The following is a 27,005-nucleotide window of genomic DNA, read 5'->3' on the forward strand; positions in this document are numbered from 1 at the left end:
GCTGCAGTTTGTTCATTTGATTCTACCTACCAGTCCCTTGGCTCTAGTATTGTCAAGGGGGTTCTCAATGGTGGGTTTTGAGAAGAGGTTAGGGTTTCAGTTGAATAATTTGTGGATTGTGGGGGTGGGGGAAGGGATAGGCCTGCAGTTGTACAATGCTACATCCTCCCCTGAGAACATTTTTGGAAATGGTGGGGCAAAAAAATATTGCTCTTTAGAAAGCGAGGGGGAAAAATATTATATTTGTTCCTGATCAGGGACAGTTTAGCAGTATCCAAAGTGGAAGATGATCTTTCCTGGGAGCAGAGAAATCCCTCCCTTCAAATCATCTATTGAGTAGGGCGGGGGGAGGGGGGAAGAGGTGTTGGTTGATTGTGGAAGATGGCTCCCCTCAAAAAAAAATTAATCTCCGAAGTTTTCATGGGAGAAATGGATCTAACTGTAACTAGCAGGAAGAGCTTTTGCAGCTGTCTTGCTTAGAGGATTGAAAAAACATGTAAATGAAAAAAAACCACCGGCCTGCCAAGCAAGAGACAATTGGGAGCTGTAACTAGGTCATGCATTCACTGCCTGCTGGAGAACTTGAAATATTGCCTAGAAGCAAGAGTTTTATGAACAGAATTGTTTCCTCTCCCTTTCACTGTTAAAAGCCTGTTTTTCCTCTGTGTAAGAAAGGTAGCTATGGTGTACCACAAACATACACACATCCCTAGTATATGGGTAGAAGCAGGTGGGAGCTCCACCAGAACCAGCTGCATTACCCAACCTTTGGGGAAGGGAGCAGTAGAGTCCTTCAGAGCCTTAATAGTGTCCCTGTGTATTATTAGCAGGGAGAGAAGGAGGTGGTGTGCTACTCTGGAACCTCCTACATGCTTTCCACCATTAGACCTCCCCTTTGCAGCTACCTTCCAAACCATCCTGCCCGCCCACTGAACTGCTATATATGATCCTTCAATACCAGCCTTTGCTCTGTGGAATCTTCTCCTGTCACACTGCAAACGCTGCTTATTCCAAGTCATAAGCAGCTGAGAATCTAACCAGAAGGCACTCAACATGGGTAAGAAACTGTCCCCAGTCTGCAACTAGCATTAGGCATGAAGACCCACAGTTTTGGCTGGTGGTTCCAACCTGTTATCTTGCCGCTGTTGGTATTTGCAGGCTGCAGCATTTATCCTTTGAAACTTCTTACTTTTTCCCTAAGCAGGGACTTGCAGATTTGCTACTGAATAACCAGTGCAGAGTACATGTAAGGAGCACTGTGGGCTAAAGTTTTGTTCGACTGATAAAAAGTTTTTCTTTAAGCTACTTAAACTAAAAATAGCACTAAGTTTTAAAATCTTTAACTGCATCTCTTGGTATGTGAGCAACAGCTACATTTGTTTGTTTCAGAATTTGGAAGCTGCATGAAATGAGTAATAACGGTAATCTTGCTGAGTGACTAATTCTGAATCTCCCCTCTTTTAAGGGAGACTGTCAGGTAGCTAAGGACCAACATATAACACTGTATTTACTTGCTTTCTACAAATCCTACTACTAATATAAAGTCCTTTTGGAAACATTTTTTGGGGAAACAATGAACACAAATAGAGGATTTTTTTCTTTAGATATAAATATTCCCCTATATTATTTACAGCCTAACTAGTATATTGTGCTTGTCATGTTACATGAAAAGGTCCTTGAAGACCATGGTAAAAAACCCTTATAGAGGCAGAATGCTAAACTGACTAGACTGGCTAGACTGACTAGACTGTCCAACCTGAATATTTCCTTTCTGCAGTTCTGACAGTATAAATGGTGAAAAGTAAACTAGAGTTTGTTTATTAGGAGGATTTGATTAGTAACACAGATAAGGCTCCTGTCATAATGACTGCAGTGTACATGCCTAAAGAGTGATCCGAATACCACACATATAGAGAAAACTATGTCTCTGTGCCAACACAGAATTGAGATGCTTTATGGATTTCTGATTAACCCTAAATCAATCTCCGATGTGGGAGTAGGAAGCCCTCTTGTGCAGATTTTTAGAGTCGAGACAGAATCCTTGATCTCCATGATCATGAGTGATCAGTTGTTTAGGTGGGGTCTTGTTTCGCTTTTTCACACAAGTGTTACTTTTGGCCCTTTCATACTGTTAATGCTTAGTTTGTGACTGTTGAACAATGGCATAATTACTGCTATTGTCCTCCAGGTCTACTGTATATGCTTATCAGTTTAATGTGGGCAAAGCTATGTCATAAAACTAACTTGTTTGACTACCTCCTTTTTAATGTGTTACTGGATAAGTTAAACAATCTTGTAGCTGGATAAGAGAACTGCCTGTTTGTTCAAACTAGATGATGTGCAAAAGATATTCCACTGCACCAATCTAATGCTTCCAGTATGAAGAGGAAAACTAAAGACTTACTCCCATTTGATTTGCTGTAAATGGGTTTCCCCCATCTCAAAAAGAGTATAGCACAGACATGCTTTAATGTAAGCTAACTTACAAAGCATACAGTAGTAGTGGTGGGCTGTGTTGATCAATGTGAAAGGTCTGTTAGGCTCATTATACAAGTTTGTTTTATGGGAGGCAGTTATAACTTGGCTATAAGAATTTAATGTTGCTGAGTCATGGTACACAGTGTCAAACTCAAATTGTGCAATCATATACATAAAAGTGTAGTTGTTTAGTGGTGCAGTTAAACATGCTGTAATCTTTCATACTCCTTTAACCTCAAACATACTGCTTTAAACTAAATTATGTAGAAAGGTATCCCTTGATTGTGCAAATGGCTGTTACATTGAACTAACTGGCATGCAATACTCTATTCAGAGGCTGAAACAGTTTTTGTGATCATATTGCATGTTGTAAGTTTATAAAATCTATAGTCTCTTTAGGCAGACTTCCAACAACTCCTGTTTGATCTGAACAGTCTGCAGATTTACTGTAGCTGCCTCAATAGGCTTTATAGCTTAGCCATAATAATGTAACAGCCAGGTTGCATAAGCATAAAGGAAATGACCTTTTTATTTTTAAAATACTGTTCTTCTCAGAAATTATTCTTAAAATAGGCTCCCACATCCCATTTTTATCGCTTGCATGGTACCTAGTGTCTTTGGGCTTCTTTTTGTATTCCCATGGCACCTTTGCCCGATAAATCTGAAAGCATTTTACTGCTATTTATTAAAAGTCTACAGCCCCCTGGGACTAACATGATCCAATAGCTGGAAGTTGAAGCTAGACAAATTCAGACTAGAAATAAGGTATATACTTTTAACAGTGAAAATAATTAACCATCGAAACAATTTACCAAGGGTCATGATGGATTCTCCATCACTGACAATTTTAAAATCAAGACTGGATATTTTTCTAAAATATCTGCTCTAGGAATTACTTTGGGGAAGTTCTATGGTGTGTGTTATACAGAAGGCCAGACTGGATGATCGCAATGGTCCCTTCTGGCATTAGAATCTATGAAAGTATTATTATTCCCAAACAGGCACAGAGAAATGAAGTGACTTGCCCTAGGATCACACAGTGAGTCAGCAATAGCTACAACTAGAACCTAGGTATCTTGAGGTTAGTCCCCTGTTCTGACCACTAGACTAGAGCAGGAGTTCTCATCCTTTTTCTTTCTGAGGTCCCCCCAACATGCTATAAAAATTCCACAGCCCACCTGCACCCCACAACTGTTTTTCTGCATATCCACTAGATTAAAAGCCAAGGCTGGCGTTAGGGGTAGCAAGCAGGGCAATTACCCGGGGCCCCATGAAGCTAAGTTACTTGGGCTTCAACTTCAGCCCTGGGCGGCAGGATGGTGGCGGGGCTCAGGCTTCAGCTTTCTGCCCTGGGCCCCACCGAGTCTAACAACAGCCCTGCTCTCTGGTTTATTTTGGCAGACCCGCTGAAACCTGCTTGCAGCCCTCCAGGGGAGCCCAGACCTCTGGTTGAAAGCCCCTGGACTAGAGGATACAGTCTTCACTTTCTGACTTTGTACAGCAGGTTCTCTCATTTAGCAGAGCTTGGTGTGGTTAAAACACTAGGATGGGGATGAACTGTAATTCTCAGGGATGACCTTTGGTTGTATAAAGAAAAGGAGTACTTGTGGTACCTTAGAGACTAACAAATTTATTTGAGCATAAGCTTTCGTGAGCTACAGCTCACTTCATCGGATGCATACTGTGGAAAGTGTAGAAGATCTTTTTATATACACACAAAGCATGAAAAAATACCTCCCCCCACCCCACTCTCCTGCTGGTAATAGCTTATCTAAAGTGATCACTCTCCTTACAATGTGTATGATAATCAAGTTGGGCCATTTCCAGCACAAATCCAGGTTCTCTTCCCCCCCCCGCCCCACAAACCCACTCTCCTCCTCTTTTCCAGCTTACAGAGCACCCTCTGCAGGCCAGTGTCTCGCCTGCCACAGGTCCCCATGTCCCTCCCGAACCCCGGTGCCTGTTTACCCTGGAGTTCTGCTCTAGTAGTACCCCACTCTCTGGGTCTCCGCTCCCAGGGGAACCCCCATCCTCTAAACTCAGGTTGCCTCAGTGGCTACTGCCAGTCATAATCTATCCCCCGCTCACTGGGACAGACTGCAGTCTGTAATGGCCACTCATCACTGGCAAGGGGTGAGAACCTGCTGCCTTTGCCTATCCTCAGGCTGTCCCTCTGCAGCCCAGTACCTTTTGTCCTTAAACAAGGCCTGCAGCCTGGCAGTTTACCAGGCTGGAGCTCCCCAGCTCCCTTTGCCCTTCCCCAGCACTGCTCTGCTTAAGGTACCTTCCTCTCAGGCAGCTAGCCCTTCTCACTCCAGGGCTTGAGCAAGACTCCTTTGCTTCTGGCCCAAAGCCCCCTTATAAGGGCCAGGTGTGGCCAGCTACTCCAATCAGCCTAGCTTGGCTGTTTTAACTCCTTTTCTCCAGCTGCAGCCCTCTCCAGGGCTGCTTTAACCCCTCCAGGGCCAGAGCGGGGTGACCACCCCGCTACAGATGGAGGTTGGTCCTGGCAGAAACCACCAGAGTCGGAGACCTCCTGGACTACGACAGGGGGATTGGGTGGAGCCCCGCGCGCTCGGACGACGCATGGGGCTTTCCACCCTTCCGACCCCTAGGAGTGTACTCCAGGAGGTGAAGGCTGCCTTGTCACCCGATTCTCTCGTTTTCCTGCAGCGAGCCCTGCAAGAGGGCATTCCCTGCCCACCCCTCACCCCTGGCCCTCTGGATATTTTTCTTGGGTCCCTGTTCTGCAAGCTCCCCCGGCCCCCCCGCTCCCACACTCCGAGGGTATGCAGCCGGTCCAGTTTCGAACCACGCCCAGAAACCATCTGTACACACTCGTGCTCTATACATTGCATTTCCTCACCTTCGTGTCCCGCCCCGACACCAAATGGCAGGACTATCTTCCACCTAAAAAGGGTGAGGAGCCCCGGTGGGCCAGCCTTTATTCCACCTTGGTCCCACGGCCCGCCGGGGACATTAGTTGATGGCTCCTTCATGAAGCCGTGAGCATGGGCGTGCACCTGGCACGGTTCACCCCTACACCTGAGGCCTGCCCCTTTTGCGGCGTGAGGGAGAACCTGGCACACGCCTATCTCGAATACGCCAGGTTGCAGCCCCTATTCTGGCTCCTCCAGGTTGCCTCTTGTTGAGGTTCTGGCTGCACTTCTCCCCACTTGTTCCTCTTTGCACACCCTATCCATGGCCCCATGAAGTCGCGAGACCTCCTTGTCAACCTCCTCCTGGCTCTGGCCAAAGTCTCCATCTATAATACCAGGAGGAGGATGTTGGACGAGGGGGTGCTCTGCAACTGCGGGATCTATTTCCGTTCCTCCCTAGTTTCATGCATCTGGGCAGAGTTCCACTGGGCAGCATCAGCGTTTTGAACCTCTGACCTTCACTCCGATCCCTGTTTTTCATTAGTTGTCCCCCGCAATCAGTTGGTCCCTGGGTCCAGTGGTCCCTCCCGTTAGGCTGGGGGAGGGGCCTTTAGCAGTGGGTGTGCTTGCGCCTTCCCACCTCCCAGGTTTTTCCAATACGACCCCGCTACAGAGACAAAATAAAGAGCAAAAGGAGACAGTGGGACACTCTACTTTCTTGCACCTAGCATTGGTGTAAATGAGTGCAGAAAGAGGATGTAAAATGCTACAAACATCAGAATGGCAGTGTCTTACCCTCACTTTGCACAGGGGCAAATGACTGCACAAGATACAGGGAAACAAAGAATCAAGCCTAGTGTGTCATCTTGGTGAAAAAGGACAAAACGCTGCACTAAAAATATCGCTTCCACGTGAGCAATTGCTGTAATTGCCACAAGTCTGTTATCTTTATGGTGACTGGGAGGGGAGGTGGATTGCATGGCAGAGGAGCTTTGTCAATAAAGATATCCTCCACATTTTGGGGAGGAAAAAACCTCAAGTATTCCTGATCTAGCAGTAAACTGGACTAGCTACTTATCCCAGTCACATTGTGATAAATGACAGTAGTTTGCAAAAGCATGTTGGCCTTTTGCTAGATTTCTATTACAAATACAGTCCAACTTCAAGGTATTCTAAACATTCAGTCAGACGCCAAGATAGCTGGGAAGCTGCATTTAATGACGACTATTAGTATGTGTAATGACACGTTAATATCTCTAATGTAAACATTTTTAGCAACATCTTGCTACAGATAGCAGATTCATGACTTGTGTGTTCATGAAGAGCCTGACACAAAATACAGAGAAAGCTATATGTCAACTTCAAACAGATCCTCAACAGTTTATTACAACAGAATATTTGAACAAGTAGGGAAGGAACGGAGAGAAAGTGGGAAGGAAGGAAGAGGAGTAAGATGGGGGAGGGGAAGAAGAAAGGTGGGGAATGTCACCATCTTGCCCTAGGTTATCTCTAGCAAACATTCTAGGTTTTAGTGGTCTCTTAATTTATTAATCTGCAAAAGAACAACGTATTTGTGCAATACTAGTCTAGTACTGGTCTAATCCATGTTTTGTCCCTGCTAACGTAGGTGACTAGGAAAAATAGGACAGAGTTTAGTTATATGTATCCATTTTTAATAAAGTTTAAATTGTGCCTTACAGAGCTTAGACATGCAACGGTATGGAATACATCAGATTGTCTGTCCTTTTGCCTATTTTCAGACAGTCTTCTTAGACAGCCTATTTAGTACTAAAACACCCTCGCTTTTTGAGGAAATCATGTTTTAAAGTAACAAACCTCAGAAGGTAGTGAGTGGATTCTACAAAGTAACTTGTCATCTTTGTTTACTAAAGAATAGAAACCTGATTTAATGGGGAAATACAGCTGTCACATCCTATTGAGTTGAAGGTATCGGATTCTGTAGAGTTTGTTTTGAAGAACTTGTTTGTCACAATATAAGATTATAACACAGTGGTGAAAATGAACAAAATGTCAAGTCATTTATCAGACACACGCTTGAAGCACTGCAGTCAACTGCAAAGCGGGCATCGCGTTCTTTGGTCCTGCTCAAAATTATCTCAATTTATCACACTGCTGCTGGCTGCTCATTATTTGTATAAGATGGGGGTGGGGAGGGGCAGCTCAACTCTACCTCCAGGTTGGAATAGGTTCAGCAGGACTGGAGCATGGTGACTATAGCAGTGCAGAATTGTATAGTCTGATAAGGTGTATAAACTTGCCGCGTGGTGTTAATATATTTTTAAATAGCGTATCAGGATAATATTTTCTTGATCCTAGATGTTATTTGTTAATGTAAACCTTAAACACGAATCCTGTGACTGTCTGGAATACTGACTGTTACAGTAGCAACTGCTATATAGTAGTCTAACCACAAGAGTGCCATGTCAATGAATTGACATATATGATAATAAGTTGAGATCTTTAATATGCTAATCTATAGGAGAAGGGCACCCCAACATTAGTAGGATGAGGAAATACAAATAAGGAATGGGGAGAAAACCCTGCTGAAAATGCATTAGATATAGTGGCATCAGCATACCATATTATAAAAGTTGTATCCCAGCCTGTGGCAGGAGGAGCAAGAGAGGTAGCCCTTGGGAGGTGCCAGAATGATGACCACTAGTGATGAGGAGGAAGGTGATGGTGATGAGGAAGACAATGGCTAACATTTCAGGTTGTTCTGCAAGGGATGGTGTGAGTATGTACATGTTCAGATGTACGTTCTGTAGTCTCTCTGTCTTTCTGGGTTAGAGTGTTTGTGACTATGCTAAATGTATTGATAAACTATTGTAAATACAAAAGGGTTCCTAAAGTGTGAGTACCACAACTGTGAACATCGGGGTTCCCAACTGAACTAATTTTAATAATACTGGGCCTGATTTTGAAGTGATAACTGAGAATTCTTAAGTATTCAGTATAGTTAATGATTCATAGATTGGGCTACACATGGAATGCACCTTGAATCCATTAAATTCCTGCTTGAACCCTTAAAGCACAGAGGAACACTTGCTTTTAGTTCCTCTAGTGTTTTAATGTACTTTGATCTCCCCTAATAAAGGAACAAGCCCTAAGTCTCCAGCCAGATTTGAACTTCCTCTGCTGCTTGCCAGATTCCTCCACTGCCACTCATCGGGTTCCCTCCCAGTCTCTGGGAACATGGACTCACAGCTGAGCTGCCCCCCCCCCCACTTCTGCTGGTTGAGACTAGTTGAGGAGTTCAGCTAGAGATCAATGAAGGTTTCAGTTAGCAGGAAGGTAGGATGGAGTGCTGAGGAGCAGAAGCTGGGGAACTGAGTTTCTAGCAGTGAGAAGGTGGTACAGGTGAGGATTCCCCACTAAGCAAAACACTCTGCACTATTGGCTCCTAACCAGTTTCTAAATTCCTAGAAACAGCCACTCCAAGGGGTAATACACAGAAGAGGCCTGCACAGTTTTCCTATAATAATAAAATGGGTTGGTCAGATTGAGCAGTCTGTCTAACTGAGCTCTTGACAGTGCTTCCCTACTAATCCCTAACACCTTTCACAAATCAAGCCTTTCTAAATCCCAGATGTTTATCTGACTGCTTATGATTCAGTCATTTCCTCCATTTTTGGATCTTCAACTTGACATGGTGGGTCTCATTTTCAGAGGTCTGGAGTGCTCTCAGCTTTTATTGGTCCATGGGATTTGTGGGTGGCACTTCTGAAAACTGGGTCTAAGATCTCTTAAGCTGAGCACCCAAAGTCCGCGACCTCTTTGGAAAATGTGCAGGTAAATAACTTGGAGATATCTAACCTTTTTTTTCCCCCCCCTTCTTTCATCAGCAAAATGTGGAGCATGTGGTCCTGGGCACAAGACTCCTTTAGATGCCATGAAAGGCAAGTCCTGTCAACTGTGTTCTGAAATTTAGATTACCAAAACAAGAGCTTTATTGAACTACCCTCAGATTCAGTGAAGATTAATGAGGTGCCTTTTGGGTGTAGCGTTAGCTAACTCTGTTCTGCAGCTGGCATAATGGAAGGGGTGATAAGCCCTTGTAAGGGGTAGGGAGATTCCCTGGGAATTCCTTTTTAAGGATAATTTTTTGAAAGTGTGTGCACTTTACATTCAAAGGGCCCTTCAGAAATATCTCTGATCCAAGGATAAGTCTTCCTTGAGCAAAGATGGGCTAATAGAACCCCAAACTGCAAATGGGCCATGCCACAGGCGGGGAAATCCCCTTCAGACTGACCCCTGCCTAGTATGCTTCCCTGTATAATGAAGACTCTGATAATATCTACCCCACCCCACCCCTGAGGAAGACTAAGGAGAAAGGTTCCCAACCTCCAGTTCAGGGGGGTTGGAACAATCTTTAAAGTGGGGGTTCTGAGAGCATTGAACCAAACTGTAAAGTCTGTATATAATGGAAACCACTTCAAGTTGGGAGTGCAGCAGCATCCCCAGCACACCCCTAGTTCCAGCACCTATGCTTCAGTTAGGCAAATCCAACCCAGTGAGAGATTCCTCCAAGACTTGCTTTGGGGATAGTGTGAAGCTGATTTCTGTTGACCTAAACAAGTTCTCTGCCTTGCAAGGTCCCAGAGAGGAGATTGTATACCTGCCCTGTATCTACAGAAACACTGGGATAGAGAAACCTGACTATGTGGCCACAGTGGACATTGACCCCAAATCTCCACACTACTGCCAGGTACACCCCTGTCAAGATTCTGGCTCTAATCCTTTGTACTTAGCCTGGGCTGACCCCAAGCATCTTTAGTGCCGTTTAGTAACACTCTAGCTGCAGCTCCTTGAACCCCTTCTCCAAACGGAAAATTTTCTGTGCTTGCCAGTGGTGGCTAAATGGGGACCTGATGCACGAAAATTTGGAGGACCCTGAACAATCTCTCTCTCTCTCTCACATATCTATCTATCCGATGGAGTCTTGTCTTGTGTCCACTCCTAAGCCATTAATTTTCCTGCCAAATGTGGGAGGTCAGCTTTATGTTGCCATTTCTCCTTCTGCTCCACTTCTTGCTATCCTATCTGGGACCTGCTGAAATTAAGAAGGTTAGATCCCGAGGGTCCTGCATTAATCTTTCTTTGTCTGCTGTCTTCTTGGTATTTGACTCTGGTAGATCTTTCTCCATCACCACTTTCAAATAGATGTCTCAGTATTGACTATCAATCTAACTTCATGCTACATTTCTTAGAGATGTGCAGCCAGTTCCCAATGAAACCCCAAACCATGGGTAACTCAACTTGTTTCCTATTTCATTAGAAACTCTAAACTCAACCCTCCTCCAAAAGGTTCCTCTTCGATTTGCCCAGTTTATGATTTCACATAAATCATATGTGAAACTTGGTGGCTTAGTGGTGTGTTTGCTTTGAGTTTTCAGCCTTTTTCTAAACTTGGTCTTGGGAATCTTCCAGGGATTGCTGAAGGCTAATATTTACCTGTTGTTCCAGGTCTCTTTCAAAGCCTTTCTGTGCTTAGTAGGCATAACCCCATTGTCAGTAGGCATTGAGCAAGATTACTAATCACTGCAGGATCAAATTTGTTGGGGACATCCAACAGGTTTGACAGTTACTCGTTGTTTAAGCTGAGTAGGGTGATCCTGCTTTAGGAACTCTATAAAACTAATCTGTTCTGTCATAAAATGGGAAAGCACAATCTACCTGGCCAAGGCTACAGCTTTCAAGTTAGCTGGTAAAACTGTATTTTAGAACCAATCAGTACATGGTTAAAAAAAGTGTAATCTTTCTACCTTTCAAATATTAGATACATTTAATAGCACACCCATTAAAAAACAAATGTTAGGATGTCATGATGTCCAAATTCAAGTGTGATTTTTGTCACAGGGCTCTCTACTCACTGCTAAAGCGCCTCTTTCTAGCTACATCTAGGGATTATCTCTGCCAAACCAACACTCCTTCCTGCAGTTGCACTCTCTCACTCTGTCTTGCTCTCTCAGGACTCAACTGCTCTCACTTCATTTTTCGGCCCTCCAGCCAGGTCATTGTGGTTTTCCCCTTCTGAGGAAATCATGTGTCTCAGGAATCACTGTCCCTGTCATTCTTCTCTTTCACTGCTGCTTAATGGTGCCACTTCCCCATTGGCTTGTAGGGGATCCCAAGCCCATGGGAAACCAAGGCCTACCCTCTACACTGGGTTCCAGCCCAAAGACCCTACAACAAGCTGTCAAGGTCCGCATAGTCCTATCCCTTACTGCTTTATCTCTGGGTGACCTCACCTTCTCTCACCCTAACAGTGCATGCATAGCTGCCTACCACTCTCAGCCACAGGCCCCTCCTGTTCCTCTCCAGCTGAGCTTCATCTCTAATTAGTCCTACTTGTTCCCTAGCTCCTCCTCCAGGTGCAGCCTAAGTGTTTAATTGGCCCACCTGGCCACCTTAACCTCTTCAAGCCTTATGTGGGATGGACACCCCGTCACAGATGCACAGAGAGTGATTTGCCTAATATCACACATGATGGTGGTAGAGAGCCAGGAATAGGACTCAGGAGTCCTGTCTCCTGTGCTAATGACCCAGAATGGGATTTTCTTTAAAACCACCTAATGGATTGAGCATCAAGGGATTCTTAAACTACTCTGAAAATCTCGACCTAGAACTACTGCCTGGATAACAGCAACAATTGCCCTTGTGTTTCCTATGCTGTGTCTGTATTTCTAAAGAACTGTTTTTCTTAGGACTGCCTGTCTTACAGACTGAATCTGAACCATGCCTTTGATTTCATAGGTGATCCACCGCCTGCCCATGCCCAACCTCCGAGACGAGCTCCATCACTCTGGGTGGAACACCTGCAGCAGCAGCTTTGGGGATGTCACAAAAAAACGGAACCGGCTGATTTTTCCCAGTCTGATTTCTTCCCGCATTTATGTGGTGGATGTGGGCACAGACATGCGGGCTCCCAGAATACATAAAGTATGTCTGAGGTGACTCCAAGAGATGTATCTCACCCAGGAGATGGGAACTAAAATTTCCCACCTATGAATGTAGATGAGGAAATCCAGAACAGGTTTTTAGGGCTTTTGGGGAACCTTAAGAACTGGTCAGTTTCAAAAGTCTTTAGAATTTTAAAGAAAATTATTCTTTTTCCACAGCCAAAGAAGATTAAGTTCTTAAATCCTTGAGCTCTATATGTAGAGCAACATCCCCCTCCCTCAACCTGATGTAAATTGGTGCCCTCAACGTACAACTTGTAGTTTAGGGTAACTTTGGTTCTTTGGGTAACAAGTGTGATTAAACCCTACTCTAGAGCAATGATGTCTGCTTTGAACTAGCTCACTTGATATGCTAAAATTATCTCCTTTTTCTAAGTACCAAATTAAGCTGGCACCTGAAAATCAGGCAGTGTTCTCTTTGCCTTTAATAGAATCCCCAGTAATAAAGGTGCTGGAGTCACAATTTAGCTGACCGGTACCTTGCTGATTCAGACAGACTAGACTCCATCTAGTTCTCCTCTAGATGTATTGAGGGAACAGACAGCTCCAGTGTGTCACAGACAGCTCTGACTGTTACTCAGATGTACTGAGTAACTCTTGGCCACTGGTTTCACATAACTTGTCTTTCAACTAGAGACATGCTTTCAATGTAGCAGCAGGGTACACGTTCTTCAGGAGAACCACTTAGTGACAGTGGAATTGATTAAAATATATACAAACTCGTACCTTTGAACTTCAGGCACTGGGATTTTGTTTATTCTCGCTTCATAGTTCAAGCTGGGCAAATAAAAGACTTTTCAGTTCACTTGCAATTAAAAAGGAAATTAGTTTTGGGCTGAACAAAACATTTTGTTTAACCCAAAATAATATGTTTTGTTTACATTTCAAGCATATGTTTTAACTTTTTTTTTTAATTTTGAAACAAAAATTCATCAAATGGGAAAAATGTAAATATTTAATTTTTTTTCCTGAATAGTTTCAATGTTTCTCCTCCTCCCGCCCAACCAAAACAGTTTGGTGAAATTGACATGAATTCATGAAATGTTTCGATGTCACCAAATCTCCATTTTTTGCTGAAAAAATGTTTCGGTTGAAAAATTTTGCCCAGCTTTATTCATAATTTCCTTCTCTCTGTCTGGCCAAGCCCAGAACACAGGGGCTGAGTTTTCAAGTGGAAAAAAATCCAACAGCCTAGAACTTTGAAGAGTTTTAAGATGTCAGGAAACCCTCCTGGATGGGGATAGGGATTGACACTCTGATTTTGACTGGGGGTGGCCTGACCAAGGAGGGATTGACTATGTGCATATAAACTCTCCTTAGATGATTGAGCCAGTGAATGTATTCTGGAAGTGCGGCTTAGCCAATCCCCACACAACTCACTGCTTGGGCAATGGTGAGATCATGATCAGCAGCATGGGAGACCCATCCGGCAATGGCAAAGGTATTTATCCCCTGTAGTAATTCAAGAGAAGGAATCCTTGCTACAAAAATCCAAGCCTTGTTGAGAACTTGCAATCCTTTTGAGCTGCTGGCCAGTTTAGCAGCCCTGGAGTCAGAAGTTCTCTACTTTACCACAGAATAGGTACATAGAATCATAGACTATCAGGGTTGGAAGGGACCTCAGGAGGTCATCTAGTCCAACCCCCTGCTCAAAGCATGACCAATCCCTAATTTTTGCCCCAGATCCCAAATGGCCCCCTCAAGGATTGAACTCACAACCCTGGGTTTAGCAGGCCAATGCTCAAACCACTGAGCTATCCCTCCCCCCGATCAGGAGGCATGGCAGGGCAAATTTCACAAACACAGTCCCCTGTCAATGTGATTCAATCCTGACTTGGAGTACGCACCTCCGGTGTTAAAGGGAAGTTCAGTATCTAGGGCACATTCAGTCCTTGAGAGCTTTGAGCCTAAGAAGGGGACAATTGTGAATATTTGTAGTTTGGACACTTGCCAACAGGTGTACTAGGCTGAGACTAATAGGGCTTTCTTATTGCATAGTTGCTGTCAGTTGTTAACTAGGATAGGGCTGATCCCCCAGATGTGCTGGAATTGCTTTTCAGAACAAAGGGAACTGAAACATTTTGATTTAGAAGAGAATGCTACATGTCAGGTGCTCTGTGGCCCTTCCTCCCCCTCTACTAGAGGCTCCATGCATGCCATCCAGATTCCTGCTTCCCTCATCACCACTGCTCTCCCCCAGTCCTCCTCAGGCCCTGCTTCTCCATTGCACTCCTACAAACCCTCCTTGCAAGGCTCTGATTTCTGTTAGCTCAGTCTACAGACAACTTCCTCATTAGGCAGGTTTAGCAGTTGCCACTGATGCATGTTGGCGACAGCAGAGAAATTACTCTGCCTGCAGCACCAGGCAGTCTGGGGCCCCTGATTTTCCTCTGAATCAGGCTTTTACCATTTTCTGATTTGCACCCAAATCAATATCTTGTTCCCATCGATGCCTAGATCATTCCCTGAAATTTTGGAATTGATCAGATGCTGTGTTCCAAAGTTATCGCATACAGGCCAACAGAAATGCTATTGAGTTGTATCATAGAATATCAGGCTTGGAAGGGACCTCAGGAGGTCATCTAGTCCAACCCCGTGCTCAAAGCAGGACCATGCTGGGCCTTACTTTGCTTGGCCAGTTGGCATACATGTCTGGTTAGGAGGACACTTATGTTAAGATACTTCATTGTTGAATCTTTGGGAGGAAATTCTCTTTGAGTTAATTTGCTTACTGGTAGAAATATTAATGAAAGCCCTTGCAATGGAAAGCACAGAAAAAACATCTCCGTTCAGAAAGCTTTCTCCACCCTCCCTCAAGTACATGTAACATGCTATTGCCTGTTAGAAGAAGAGTTCAATATTGCATTGTGTCTTATCCTGCTTAAGTTCTTAAACTGGGTGATTAAAATCAAACAATTTGTTTTGTTTTTGGCATCAGGTGGCTTTATCTTGCTGGATGGAGAGACTTTTGAGGTGAAGGGGAACTGGGAGAAAGGATCCAACATCCCTAAACTTGGCTATGATTTCTGGTACCAACCACGGCATAATGTCTTGATGAGCACGGAATGGGGAATGCCAAAAGTCTTGGCAAATGGATTAGACCCAGCAGACCTAAAGACTGGTGAGAGTGTGTTTGTTTAAAATTTGATGACATTCTGGTCCAGTGTTCAATAAAGCGAGGACTGCATCCAGGGACTCTCCTATCACCAGTGAAGGCTGGTGATTTCAGAGTACATAGGCAAAATTGTCATATAAAGATGTCTGCAGAGTTAGTTTACACCAGTCATTAAAGATCACAATGTATACAGCCCCAAACAAGGCAGGCAAAACCTATTCTGAGTGTTCTTTAATAGTTCTAGCTGGTGACATCAGAAGTTCAGCAAAACCTTGGGAACATATGAACTTGAATGGCCACAAGGGCTATAGAGCTGTACTCAGTGTCAGAATTCAGCTGTGAGGAGGAAGGGGCATCTCAGTTTAGTGTGACCTCCCCTCAGAAGGTCATCTTGTTCTTCCCTATCTGCTCCACGGGAGACAGTCACATAGCCAAAATGTTGGAGGCCACTCATACTGCTTTTGAAAAGCCCCGTATGTAGCTAACCTGGGGTGTTCAGACCTGAAGGATCAATGGATTGAGACCCTCTGGTCTCCCATTGAACTCGGTCTTTCTCTGTTTTCTACTGCACACAGGCCAAGGTGTTGTAGTGTCAAGAATCCCACAGTCTGATGCCTGACCCCTCACCTGTGATGATTTTTAAATGGGTGAAGATTTTTGGCATGATTATATAGTTAAGAGCAAAGGTCCATTCTCTGTGCTATTAAAACCCTTGAAACCTTTCATAGAATCGTATGACTGGAAGGGACCGCGAGAGGTTTTCTAGTCCAGTCCCCTGCACTCAAGGCAGGACTAAGTATTATCTGGAGTAGACCATCCTTGACAGGTGTTTGTCTAACCTGCTCTTAAAAATCTCCAGTGATGGAGATTCCACAGCCTCCCAAGGCAATTTATTCCAGTGCTTAACCACCCTGACAGTTAGGAAGTTTTTCCTAATGTCCAACCTAAACCGCCCTTACTGCAATTTAAGCCCATTGCTTCTTGTCCTATCCTCAGAGGTTAACAAGAACAATTTGTCTCCCTTCTCATTGTAACAACCTTTTATGTACTTGAAAACTGCTATCATGTCCCCACTCAGTCTTCTCTTTTCCAGACTAAACAAACCCAATTTTTTAAATCTTCCCTCACAGATCTTGCTTTCTAGACCTTTAATCATTTGTATTGCTTTTCTCTGAACTTTGTCCACATCTTTCCTGAAATGTGGCGCCCAGAATGGACACAGTAATTCAGTTGAAGCTTTATCAGCGCAGAGCAGAGCAGAGCAAAAGAATTACTTTTATCGTGTCTTGCTTACAACAGTCCTGCTAATACATCCCAGAATGATGTTTGCTTTTTTTTACAATACAATATTTAGCTTGTGATCCACTATGACCCCCAGATCCCTTTCCACAGTACTCCTTCTTAGGCAGTCATTTCCCATTTTGTATGTGTGCAATTGATTGTTCCTCCCTAAGTGGAGTACTTTGCATTTGTCCGTATTGAATTTCATTCTATTTACTTCAGACCATTTCTCCAATTTGTCCAGATCATTTTGAATTTTAATCCTAACCTCCAAAGCATTTGCAACCTGTCCCAGCTTGGTATCGTTCTCAAACTGTATAAGTGTACTTTCAATGCCATTATCTAAATCATTGATGAAGATATTGAACAGAACCAGACCCAGAACCCATCTCTGCAGGACCCCACTTGATATCCCTTCCAGCTTGACTGTGAACCACTGATAACTCCTCTCTGGGAACGGTTTTCCAACCAGTTATGTACCCACCTTATAGTAGCTTCATCTAAGTTGTATTTCCCTAGTTTGTTTATGAGACGTTCGTGCAAGACCGTATCAAAAGCCTTACTAAAATCAAGATATAGCACATCTACTACTTCCCCCCTATTCGCAAGGCTTGTTACCCTTTCACAGAAAGCTTTTAGGTTGGTTTGACATGATTTGTTCTTGACAAATCCATGCTGCTGTTATTTATCACCTTATTTTCTTCTAGATATTTGCAAATTGATTGCTTAATTATTTGCTTCATTATCTTTCGGGTACTTAAGTTAAGCTGACTCCCAGTGTTTTCCTTATTCCCCTTTTTATAGATGGGCACTATATTTGCCTTTTTCCAATCCTCAGGAATCTCTTCTGTCTTTCATGACTTTTAGAAGATAATTGCTAATGCCTCATTTATCTCCTCAGTCAGCTCCTTGAGTATTCTAGGATGTATTTCATCAGGCCTTGGTGACTTGAAGACATCTAACTTGTCTAAGTAATTTTAAATTTGTTCTTTCTCTATTTTACCCTCTGATGTTACCTCATTTTCACTAGCATTCAGTATGTTAGATGTCCAGTCGCTACTAAACTTTTTGGTAAAAACTGAAGCAAAAATGTAATTTAGCACTTCTCCCATTTCTACACTTTGTTATTGTTTTTTCCCCCCTCATTGAGTAATGAGCCTATCCTGCCCTGGGTCTTCCTCTTGCTTCTAATGTATTCTTCTAGTATAGGCTGCAGCTGCAATAACTCTCCTTGCCAGAGGCATTTAATTGTTTAGCTGTTTGTCTGCGCTCTTGGAATTGGTTGTTCTCCAAGGCTAAAATCCCCTCTCCTGACTTTATTTTTGTTTGACTTGATCTCTCAGGGAGCTATGGCCGTTACATTAACGTGTGGGACTGGACCACTCATGTCTTCACTCAGTCAATTGACTTGGGGGAAGACTCCATCCCTCTGGAAATCAGATTCCTCCACAACCCTGATGCAGCAGAGGGATATGTTGGTTGTGCTCTGAGTAGTGCAATCCATCGCTTCTACAAGACAGGGGTAAGCACTCTAGCAGCTGCCATGTGACAGAAGGCAAGGTTAAACATGAGCATGTTTCAGAAATCCACTGGGTCACTTAGACAATGGAATTCAGTTAGGATAGATTTGGGCAGCATCTGTTTTTTGTGTTGCCTCCAGGTTGACCAAGCTGTATGGCTCTATGAAACCTCCCAGAAACGTCATGGATAGGCACCAAATCTTTGCTCTAGAAGGTCTAAGAAAATACTACTTGTTCCCAAAGGAAGTCAATTGGCCCATGTCAACTTATATTGGGAGCTCCCACAAGCTCTTTGTATTTGGCTGAGTTTCACTTGCATTGTAGAAATTCTGTGTCCAGTGTGCCCTGCCAGTGCCTTTACAAGCCAGTGGGCATTTGGAAATGAAGAGATAGTTAATAAATACCAAAACTTGCTATATTGGGAACCCAACAAAAGCCAATATCCCCATGTGAAATAATGTGCCCTCAGCCTCTAGCCACTTTAAAATGAACTCTTTGGCTCTTGAGAACTGGGTGGCTTGGAGAGGTCTTGCCAAACAACCTGTTCTTACAATAATATTCCTGTTCGTGGAGTTCATTTGAGATAACAAGCTGAGTGAGGTAATATCCTGTATTGGAACAACCTCTGTTGGTGGGAGAGACAAGCTTACCCAGAACTCTTCTTCAGGCCTGGGGAAAGTACTGTGTCACAGCTAAATACAAGGTGGAGTTCATATAAGGGACATTCATTTTACATCTCACAATGGATCTAGAGAACAGCTTAAATGGAATTAAACTGATTTTCCTATATGCACATATAATTATCTAGACTCTTTGTAGTGAACTAACTGGCCCAATGGCTACTGTATTTTCCCTGCCATGTTCTTTATGGCCTGTGCTAAAGGTTTCTGCAAGGTAGTTATGTTGGCGAGATATAGCCTCAGTTCCATAGACTGCACAAAGCCTCCTAACCCATCATGTATATATCCCCCTGTCCCTGGCCTATACCTAACAGTTAGGTTGACTTAGCTACATCGCATAGGATGTGAAACATTCATACCTCTGAGAGACTTAAGTCGACCTAAGCCCTGGCGTAGACACTGCTAGGTCAACTGATTCTTCCATCAGTCTAGCTACTGCCTCTCAGAGGGGTGAATTGATTAACTACAGTGATAGAAAAACCCCTTCTGTTGCTGTAGCAAGTGTCTACACTGCAGCAGCACAGTTGCAGTGCCGTAGCTGTACCACCGTAGCATCTGTAGTGTAGACATAACTCCATGGCTGTGCTCCGAAACCTAGGCTATTGTTGAGGTCCAATGAGCAATGCTTCTATTTTTAGTATTGACAGATATATAATCATTAACTCTGTGTTTCTAGCTAGTCACCTATTTGCTATTCACATCAATTGTTAACATTTATTTGCAGTACCTTTGTATATGCTAGGTACACACTATCACATGCTTATTCTGCATCTCCCATGTATACTTGGGTTCTTGCTGACTTATTGCAAGGGAATATTATGTTTATTCTTATACAGAATGGAAATTGGGCAGCAGAGAAGGTGGTTCAAGTCCCCAGCAAGAAAGTGAATGGTTGGCTTTTTCCTGACATGCCAGGTTAGTGTAAGCACATTTCAAAATTTTCCTTCTCATGCTTTGCAGCTGGGCTGAGCATCTTGTCATTGAATGACAAACACTTTTTGCATGAAGCATATGGAGGAGCTTATCAGTTATACAAGGACTTTGGCATACCTTCAAAGACATGCATGTGTCCCTCCAAAGAGGGAATGGCTTAGAATTGCCAATTGCATACCTATTTGTGTTAAGATCTCCCAATGTGTATTATGAGTGGGAATGTGGCTCATCTTGACTGATGCTATAAGGAAGTGGCCCGTGTCTCTTCCTATGAGAGATTCTTTTACAGTGCCCTTTGGAGCACCCATGGGGAGAACATGGTGGGTGCTAAGCACCCACCAGCAGTCCCCCTATCAGCACCCCCCAGCACCTCCCGCCCTGTGGGCCCCACAGATCAGCACCTCCATCTCCCTCCCTGTGCCTCCACAGCACGCAGGAGGCTGTGGGGGTAGGGAGAGGAGAAAAGACACATTGTGCTCGGGGAAGGGGATGGGAAGAGGTGGGGCTGAAGAGCTGGGGCAGGACCTTGAGGGAAGGGGTGGAGTGGGGGTGGGACCTGGTGCAGAGCCGGGGGGTCGAGCACCCACTGGTACTTTGGAAAGTCAGCACCTGTGACACCATGTATCTGCCTGTTATCACCATCACACAAATAGTTGTCACATTCTCTCTCAGGTAGCTCGTTCCCCTGGAGCAGATTTCTGGGATGGTGAATGCCAACTAGTCCTGTATTTGGGAGACCCCTTTCTGTATCCAAAGGGACTTGAGGGCCTCTCAATTGAGATCCCAGTCATTGGTTGGTCAGGGGAGAGCTCATTTCCAGTTGGACCCTTTCCTTTAAATCCATGCCTCCGGTTCCCCCACCTCTCCAATTTAATGACCATAACATCTCCTCTTGCAATTTTCTCCCCCTGTCCCTGCCTCCAATAGCGGAAATTGTGGCTGTAAAGCAGTAGCTGGAAGCTATATGCTGCCGGCATGTCTCCCCAGCCCATGAAGGACTCACTGCCACATTGAGTCTTTTCCAAGCACAATTTTATTCTCCTTACATAAAACTTAAGTAATACCTCAAAACAAGGCCATCCTCAGCCCATCCTGGGCTACAGCTCCCAGGGGCTTTCCCCCTTTTTCTCTCTCTCCCTCCTGCTTCAGGACTGGAGGCCATCTCCCTCTTGTCCTTCTTTAGCCCTCCTCCAAGCCATTTTTCTGGAAGTTACCTTTCTCCAGCACCTCCCAGAGCAGCTAAGAACCCTTCTGCAGCTTCTCTCACTACCACAGCTCTTACCCTTTTTAGGCATCCCAGGACCCCCTCCCAGCTGGGCATAATAATTAAATAGCCACATGATCTCTAGCTGACCAGGATCAGATGGAAAGGGAGCCAATGAGTCACAGATGGGGCTGGGCCTGACTCTCACAGACGGCTGGCCAGCCTGTGACAAACTGGTTGCATTGTTTTTGTCTCAACCTGAAGGTTTGATTCAGAGCAGCACAGGGCTTCCTATTCCTTCCCAAAGCAGCTTAAACACATTGATCCTGGAACAGGGTTGGGTTTGGATTCTCCAGCATAGTACCTCTGGTCTGGGCCCATATGCAGCTTACTATATTCTGTCACCAGCTGCTGATTGGGAATGTTCTAGTTTGAAGAGTGGCTTCTGCTCAGCCCTGCTTGTGAACTACCATGTAGGCGACAGGGTTTGGCTCCTCCTCCCAGGTTGGCTGCTTGAAGCTTGACAGACAGTGGTCTCTAGAAAGAATGTGGGAGTCCCTGTGTCTTTCAACAGGAACTCACAATAGTTGTGTTCTCCAAGGAGTGGGTTGATCCTGGCCGGAATCCTGGTAATTAATGAGGGCTGAAAAGAGACCTGGAGAGGAAACCGAATAAATACAATGATATGGCTGAGACCACCTTTTGCATTGGGCTTGGGTTTCATATCTGAACTAGGTCTGGGTCTGGGTCTGCGCTGATGCTCTGTGACTGGGGTTCTAACAAAGACAGATCTATGGCCATATGATCCTTGTCATTGTCTGCTGATCTCTGTGTGTTTCCTGACTCCACCTTTGACTGCTCTCTCCAAGGTCTCATTACTGACATCCTGATCTCACTGGATGACAGGTTCCTGTATTTCAGCAACTGGCTCCATGGAGACATTCGTCAGTATGATATCTCTGACACTCGGAAGCCCAGACTGGTGGGACAGGTAAGCCAGAATCATAAAAGCGGCAAAGAGTCCTGTGGCACCTTATAGACTAACAGATGTATTGGAGCATAAGCTTTCGTGAGTGAATACCCACTTCTTCAGATGCATGAAGAATCATAAAGGCTTCTATTACTAGGTTGTGAAGCTGGGGAACCCCATCTCTTTAGGGGAGAAAAGGACAGTTTTCTATTGCATAGGGGTTAGATGGTCAATTCTGTACCCTCATGGCCATGTTCCTTTCATACATGTGTGATGGGTTGCGTCACAGAAACCCCTTTGGGATTGCCACCTGATGTGCTGGGACTACCTCTGAGTCCGTTTTCCCTGCCAGCTTGGGACTTCAGTACCTTCCCTTGTTTGAGCCAGACATGCTTGCCTGCTGCAAACACAGATCCAAGTCTGAAACATGTCCCCAACAAGCTGCAGGTGTAACTGAAAACAGCTTAAGAAGTGCTTCTGTCTCCAGCACTCAGATACCCAGCTCCCAATGTGGTCCAAACCCCAAATAAATCCATTTTACCCTGTATAAAGCTTATACGGGTAAACTCATAAATTGTTCGCCCTCTATAACACTGATAGAGAGATATGCAGAGCTGTTTCCCCCCCCCCCACCCCAGGTATTAATACATACTCTGGGTTAATTAATAAGTAAAAAATGATTTTATTAAATACAAAAAGTAGGATTTAAGTGGTTCCAAGTAATAACAGACAGAACAAAAGTAAATTACCAAACAAAATAAAATAAAAAACACAAGTCTAAGCTTAATACAGTAGGAAACTAAATGCAGACAAATCTCACCCTCAGAGGTGTTCCAGTAAGCTTCTTTGACAGACTAGCCTCTTTCTAGTCTGGGCCCAATCCTTTCCCCTGGTACAGTTCTTGTTCCAGCTCAGGTGGTAGCTAGGGGATTTCTCATGACTGCAGCCCCCTTTGTTCTGTTCCACCCCCTTATATATCTTTTGCACAAGGCGGGAATCCTTTGTCCCTCTCTGGGTTCCCACCCCTCTTTCTAAATGGAAAAGCACCAGGTTAAAGATGGATTCCAGTTCAGGTGACATGATCACATGTCCCTGTAAGACTTCATTACCCACTTGCCAGCACACAGGTATACAGGAAGACTTACAAATAAACAGAGCCATTTTCAACCAATTGTCCTGGTTAATGGAGCCATCAAGATAGCAAGCCACCATTAATGGAACATGCTTTGCATAATTACAATAGAACCTCAGAGTTATATTTCATATTTCTAGTTTCAGATACAAGAATGATACATTTATACAAATAGGATGAACACACTCAGTTGATTATAAGCTTTGTAATGATACCTTAGAAGAGACCTTTTGCATGAAGCATATTCCAGTTACATTATATTCACACTCATTAGCATATTTTCATAAAATCATATGGAATGCACTGTCACAACACGGACACCCTGAAATCTTTGTGGCACATCCTCTGGCTTACAGGTGTTCCTGGGAGGCAAGATTCCAAGAGGTGGGCCAGTTGTTGTGGTGGAAGACCAAGAGCTGAACTCTCAGCCAGAGCCTTTTGTGATCAAGGTGAGCAATGCAGGCTGTTTTCCCCACTGCTCCATTAATACTTCTCTACTGGCAGCTGTCTCTTGGTGCATGCCAGTTCCTATATGAGTGACAGCTTCCTATATGAGTGCCAGATTCTGCACATCTTACTGAGGCAAAACTCCCATCCAAGTACAATAAGACTTGCCTGAGTAGATGCTGTGGAATCAGGCCCTTTCTGGCATAACCCAGTCTGTGTATGCACAGGTTAGCCAGGAGCCTGTATCAGGCAAGCGGTCAGTCTTGGTTAGAACTGCTCCTTGCCCAAATGCAGGGGTTCACCACCCCATGCATTCAGGAATGCTGGTTGTCAGATGTTCTGCCAGGAGCAGAACCTGCCACGCTGCTGTACTCCCTCCTGTTGCATTCTTCTTCCCTTGTGATGCCACTAGCAGCTTATAAACCCAGGTCTTGTTTTCCTGTAACACCAGGGGAAGAGGGTGCAAGGTGGACCGCAGATGATCCAGCTGAGCTTGGATGGCAAGAGACTGTATGTCTCCACTTCTCTCTACAGTGCATGGGACAAGCAATTTTACCCAGACCTTGTCAAGTAAGAAACCTTTCTTGGATGGGAAATCCCAGGGCCAGCCATAGGCAGTGGGTGATGTTTGCACCACCTCCAAGGGCACATGGATGTGTGCAGGAGGACTGGCTTTATTAGCTCGTTTCACACACTAGTAAGAATCAGCCCACACTTAATAGGCACAACAGCCTCTGAGCATCTGCAAAATTTAACAATGTCTGATATTGAAATCATTCCTCTAGTGGTGGGGGTGTGGAAGAATTCATTAGATACTAGTATTCTGAAGATGACCTAGCCTACAGGAAACCTATATTGCTTCAAAGCACCCGCAAATACATGGTTTTTATTACATAAAGCAGATGATTTTCCACATGACCACATGAGGGCATGGTGCGGCTTGCCTATCACCTGCAGTTAATGTATAACTGCACATCTAGTTATAGTCACTTCCCATTCACTGGCAGCCCTATGTCAAGGTTTTCAATGGAGCAGTGTAACTCTCCATAGGACGCTTCTGAGTGTGACCCCCAGGCCTTTGTTGGGCGGTTCAGTGTACCTGAAGCCTTTGCCTGTCACAATGGGCACTACAGTCTGAGTCCCAGACCGAAACCCCAGTGTTCCAAACACACCTGAATACTGGTGTGCCCAAAGGTTAAAGCTGGGGGCTCATCTCCACTCTGTCTAAAAGACCTTTTGGTTAACTAGAAAATCTGGAAGAGAAGAACAAAGTGTAGGAATCTCTTAAACCAGGACACAGCCTCTTTTTCCCCCTCCCCGCAATGTCTGCTTTCTTGTCCCTTGTTCAGGGAAGGCTCTGTCATGCTGCAGATTGATGTGGACACTGAGAAAGGTGGACTGAAGGTGAATAAAAACTTCCTAGTGGATTTTGGGAAAGAACCTGATGGACCCGTCCTTGCTCATGAGATCCGCTACCCTGGTGGAGACTGCAGCTCTGATATCTGGGTCTAATTCTTGTGTGTGGGTGCCTCTCTCTCTCTCTCTCTCTCTCTCTTCCTAACTATACGTGTGAAAAAGGCATAGGTAGGTCTGATCTCCTGGGGTTCTATCCACTACAGATGTCTAGATTTCCATGGGTGCTAAGCCAGAGAAGCCATGCACCTGCTTGCATACTCCTGGCTGAGCCAGCCTAGTGAGTGTGTCTAGCCATGAAACATGATGTCTTACTTCTCTGCCCTCTCCTGTGGCCTGTCTATTCACTGATGGTCATAAACTTCAAGGTGTACAACTCCCTGTGTTGTGGGAGTCCTGATAATCATTTGTAAAAAGGGATTCTGGCAGCTGCCTTCATGCCAATGTCTCCTAACAATGCTACAGATCTTAACATCTGCTAGACTTCCTAAATTGGCAGAGTTAGTGGAGGGTGCAAAGCTACAATTTTGAGCGTATACAATTAGGCTTAGAATTAAATTCTTCTCCACCCCAGTCTCTGGGTCTAATAATAAGGAACCTGTGATCTGCGTGCCCAGAGCTGTAGTCAAGACTAAATACAACAAGCCCCTGAGCCATCACAAGGATCCAACAGCTCTTTGAGATGACTAGAGTTACCCATTTTAATCCCATACAAGAGAGTGGTGGGAACATTGTTTTTTCTCTTTACTGTAAACTTTAATCATTCAAGCTTTAGGGCTTGTCTGTGCTCAAACGTTAAATGGATTAAGGTGGGGTGCAAATTTAAAGCACAATAACTGCATGTAGGGACATCCTTATTCCAGAACAGAGAACTTGTTTCTGTTTAGCTTAAATCACTTAGTCAATGCCCTATTGCACAGCACTATATAAACAGGATTTGATTGTAGACTGCATATTTGTGTCTGTTTCCTGAAGCTGGATTGTATTTCAGTTCTTGTGCAGTAATGCAGCACTTAAACTGCTTTAACAAACAAATAATAAAATTGTTCTTTGCACAAGCACGTCATAATTTTTAACTCTTCCGCGTCTTTCAGGGAGCAGAAAAATGTAAGATGGTGATTGTGAATCATGTGTCTGAAAATCAAGAAGACCTGAGTGCCTAAAATCTCTTATGGGGGAGACTTTCCAAAATCACTTTAAAAAAAAAATCCGGAAACCAGCTGGTACGAGGTCTTCCTGTTCCCAAAAAACAAAGTATATTTGTGTTACTGCAGTCAAAGTCACGGAAACATAGCATTTGTCTAGTAACTATATTCTCTGTTCCTGATCAGTAAAATGCGGATAATGGCACTTTGCCATACCACTGTGAGAGTAAGGGACTGGGGCATAGGCGGTCTTGCCTAGCAGTCACGGCTGGGCTGAAGTCTGCCCACTGGGCACAGGAGTTGCCAGGCTGGAGTTGGAGGAATCGCAAGGCCACGTCCCATAAACAAGAGTCAGGGTTGGTAGCTGGGGTCCAAGACCGGAGATCAGAGGTAGTACCAGGTTAGAACTGAGAGGCAGGAATCAGGGTAAAAGTCAGGCTGGAGTCAAGACCAGAGGATGAGGCGAAATCTGGCATTTCAGCAGGCCAAGATCTGTGTGGCTGCCCAGCAACTTCCTGGGGCAACCCCTGTGGTTAAGTAGCGGTAGCTGGCCAACCAGAGGGCCACAATGTACTGTCACTCTGGGTCTCATGGGCAGTACTTCCTGCACGCCTACTCTCCACAGCTCCCTGGCTGTACCTCTGCATGGCCTCCTAGTGGCACTGTGGGATTATCAGCCGCCCCCGGGTCCTTACACCAGGGCTGGGAGGATCAATACACTAATGATTGTGAAGTGCTCAGATAGTACAGTATTGGGGGCCATATCGGTCCCACAGACAGAGGATCTAGCACAATCTAGTTGTAACTGTTATCTGCATGATCCCT

The 27,005-nt window shown here is 44.5% G+C and overlaps 1 protein-coding gene across 1 annotated transcript; it reads left to right on the forward strand.

Moving 5' to 3' along the window:
* Window positions 1–903: 903 nt before the first annotated feature.
* On the forward strand, window positions 904–26,093 carry SELENBP1 (selenium binding protein 1). Its single transcript, XM_077841712.1, has 12 exons — window positions 904–1,057; window positions 9,224–9,277; window positions 9,974–10,086; window positions 12,135–12,320; window positions 13,661–13,781; window positions 15,279–15,461; window positions 18,080–18,258; window positions 19,773–19,851; window positions 21,943–22,064; window positions 23,532–23,624; window positions 24,074–24,192; window positions 24,972–26,093. Exons 1-12 carry the CDS (start codon window positions 1,054–1,056, stop codon window positions 25,132–25,134), a joined length of 1,416 nt encoding a protein of 471 aa, XP_077697838.1. The 5' UTR covers window positions 904–1,053; the 3' UTR covers window positions 25,135–26,093.
* The last annotated feature ends 912 nt before the right edge of the window (window positions 26,094–27,005 follow it).

The sequence above is a fragment of the Eretmochelys imbricata genome, chromosome 24, assembly GCF_965152235.1.
Source record: "Eretmochelys imbricata isolate rEreImb1 chromosome 24, rEreImb1.hap1, whole genome shotgun sequence".
In the NCBI taxonomy this organism is placed as follows: Eukaryota; Metazoa; Chordata; order Testudines; family Cheloniidae; genus Eretmochelys; species Eretmochelys imbricata.

Bases quoted from the DNA above. Each gene is read 5' to 3' on its own strand.
- SELENBP1 (XM_077841712.1), top strand. The intron at 15,462-18,079 runs GTGAGAGTGTGT...TTGATCTCTCAG, and splicing joins CCCAGCAGACCTAAAGACTG to GGAGCTATGGCCGTTACATT. The intron at 24,193-24,971 runs GTAAGAAACCTT...TCCCTTGTTCAG, and splicing joins TTTTACCCAGACCTTGTCAA to GGAAGGCTCTGTCATGCTGC.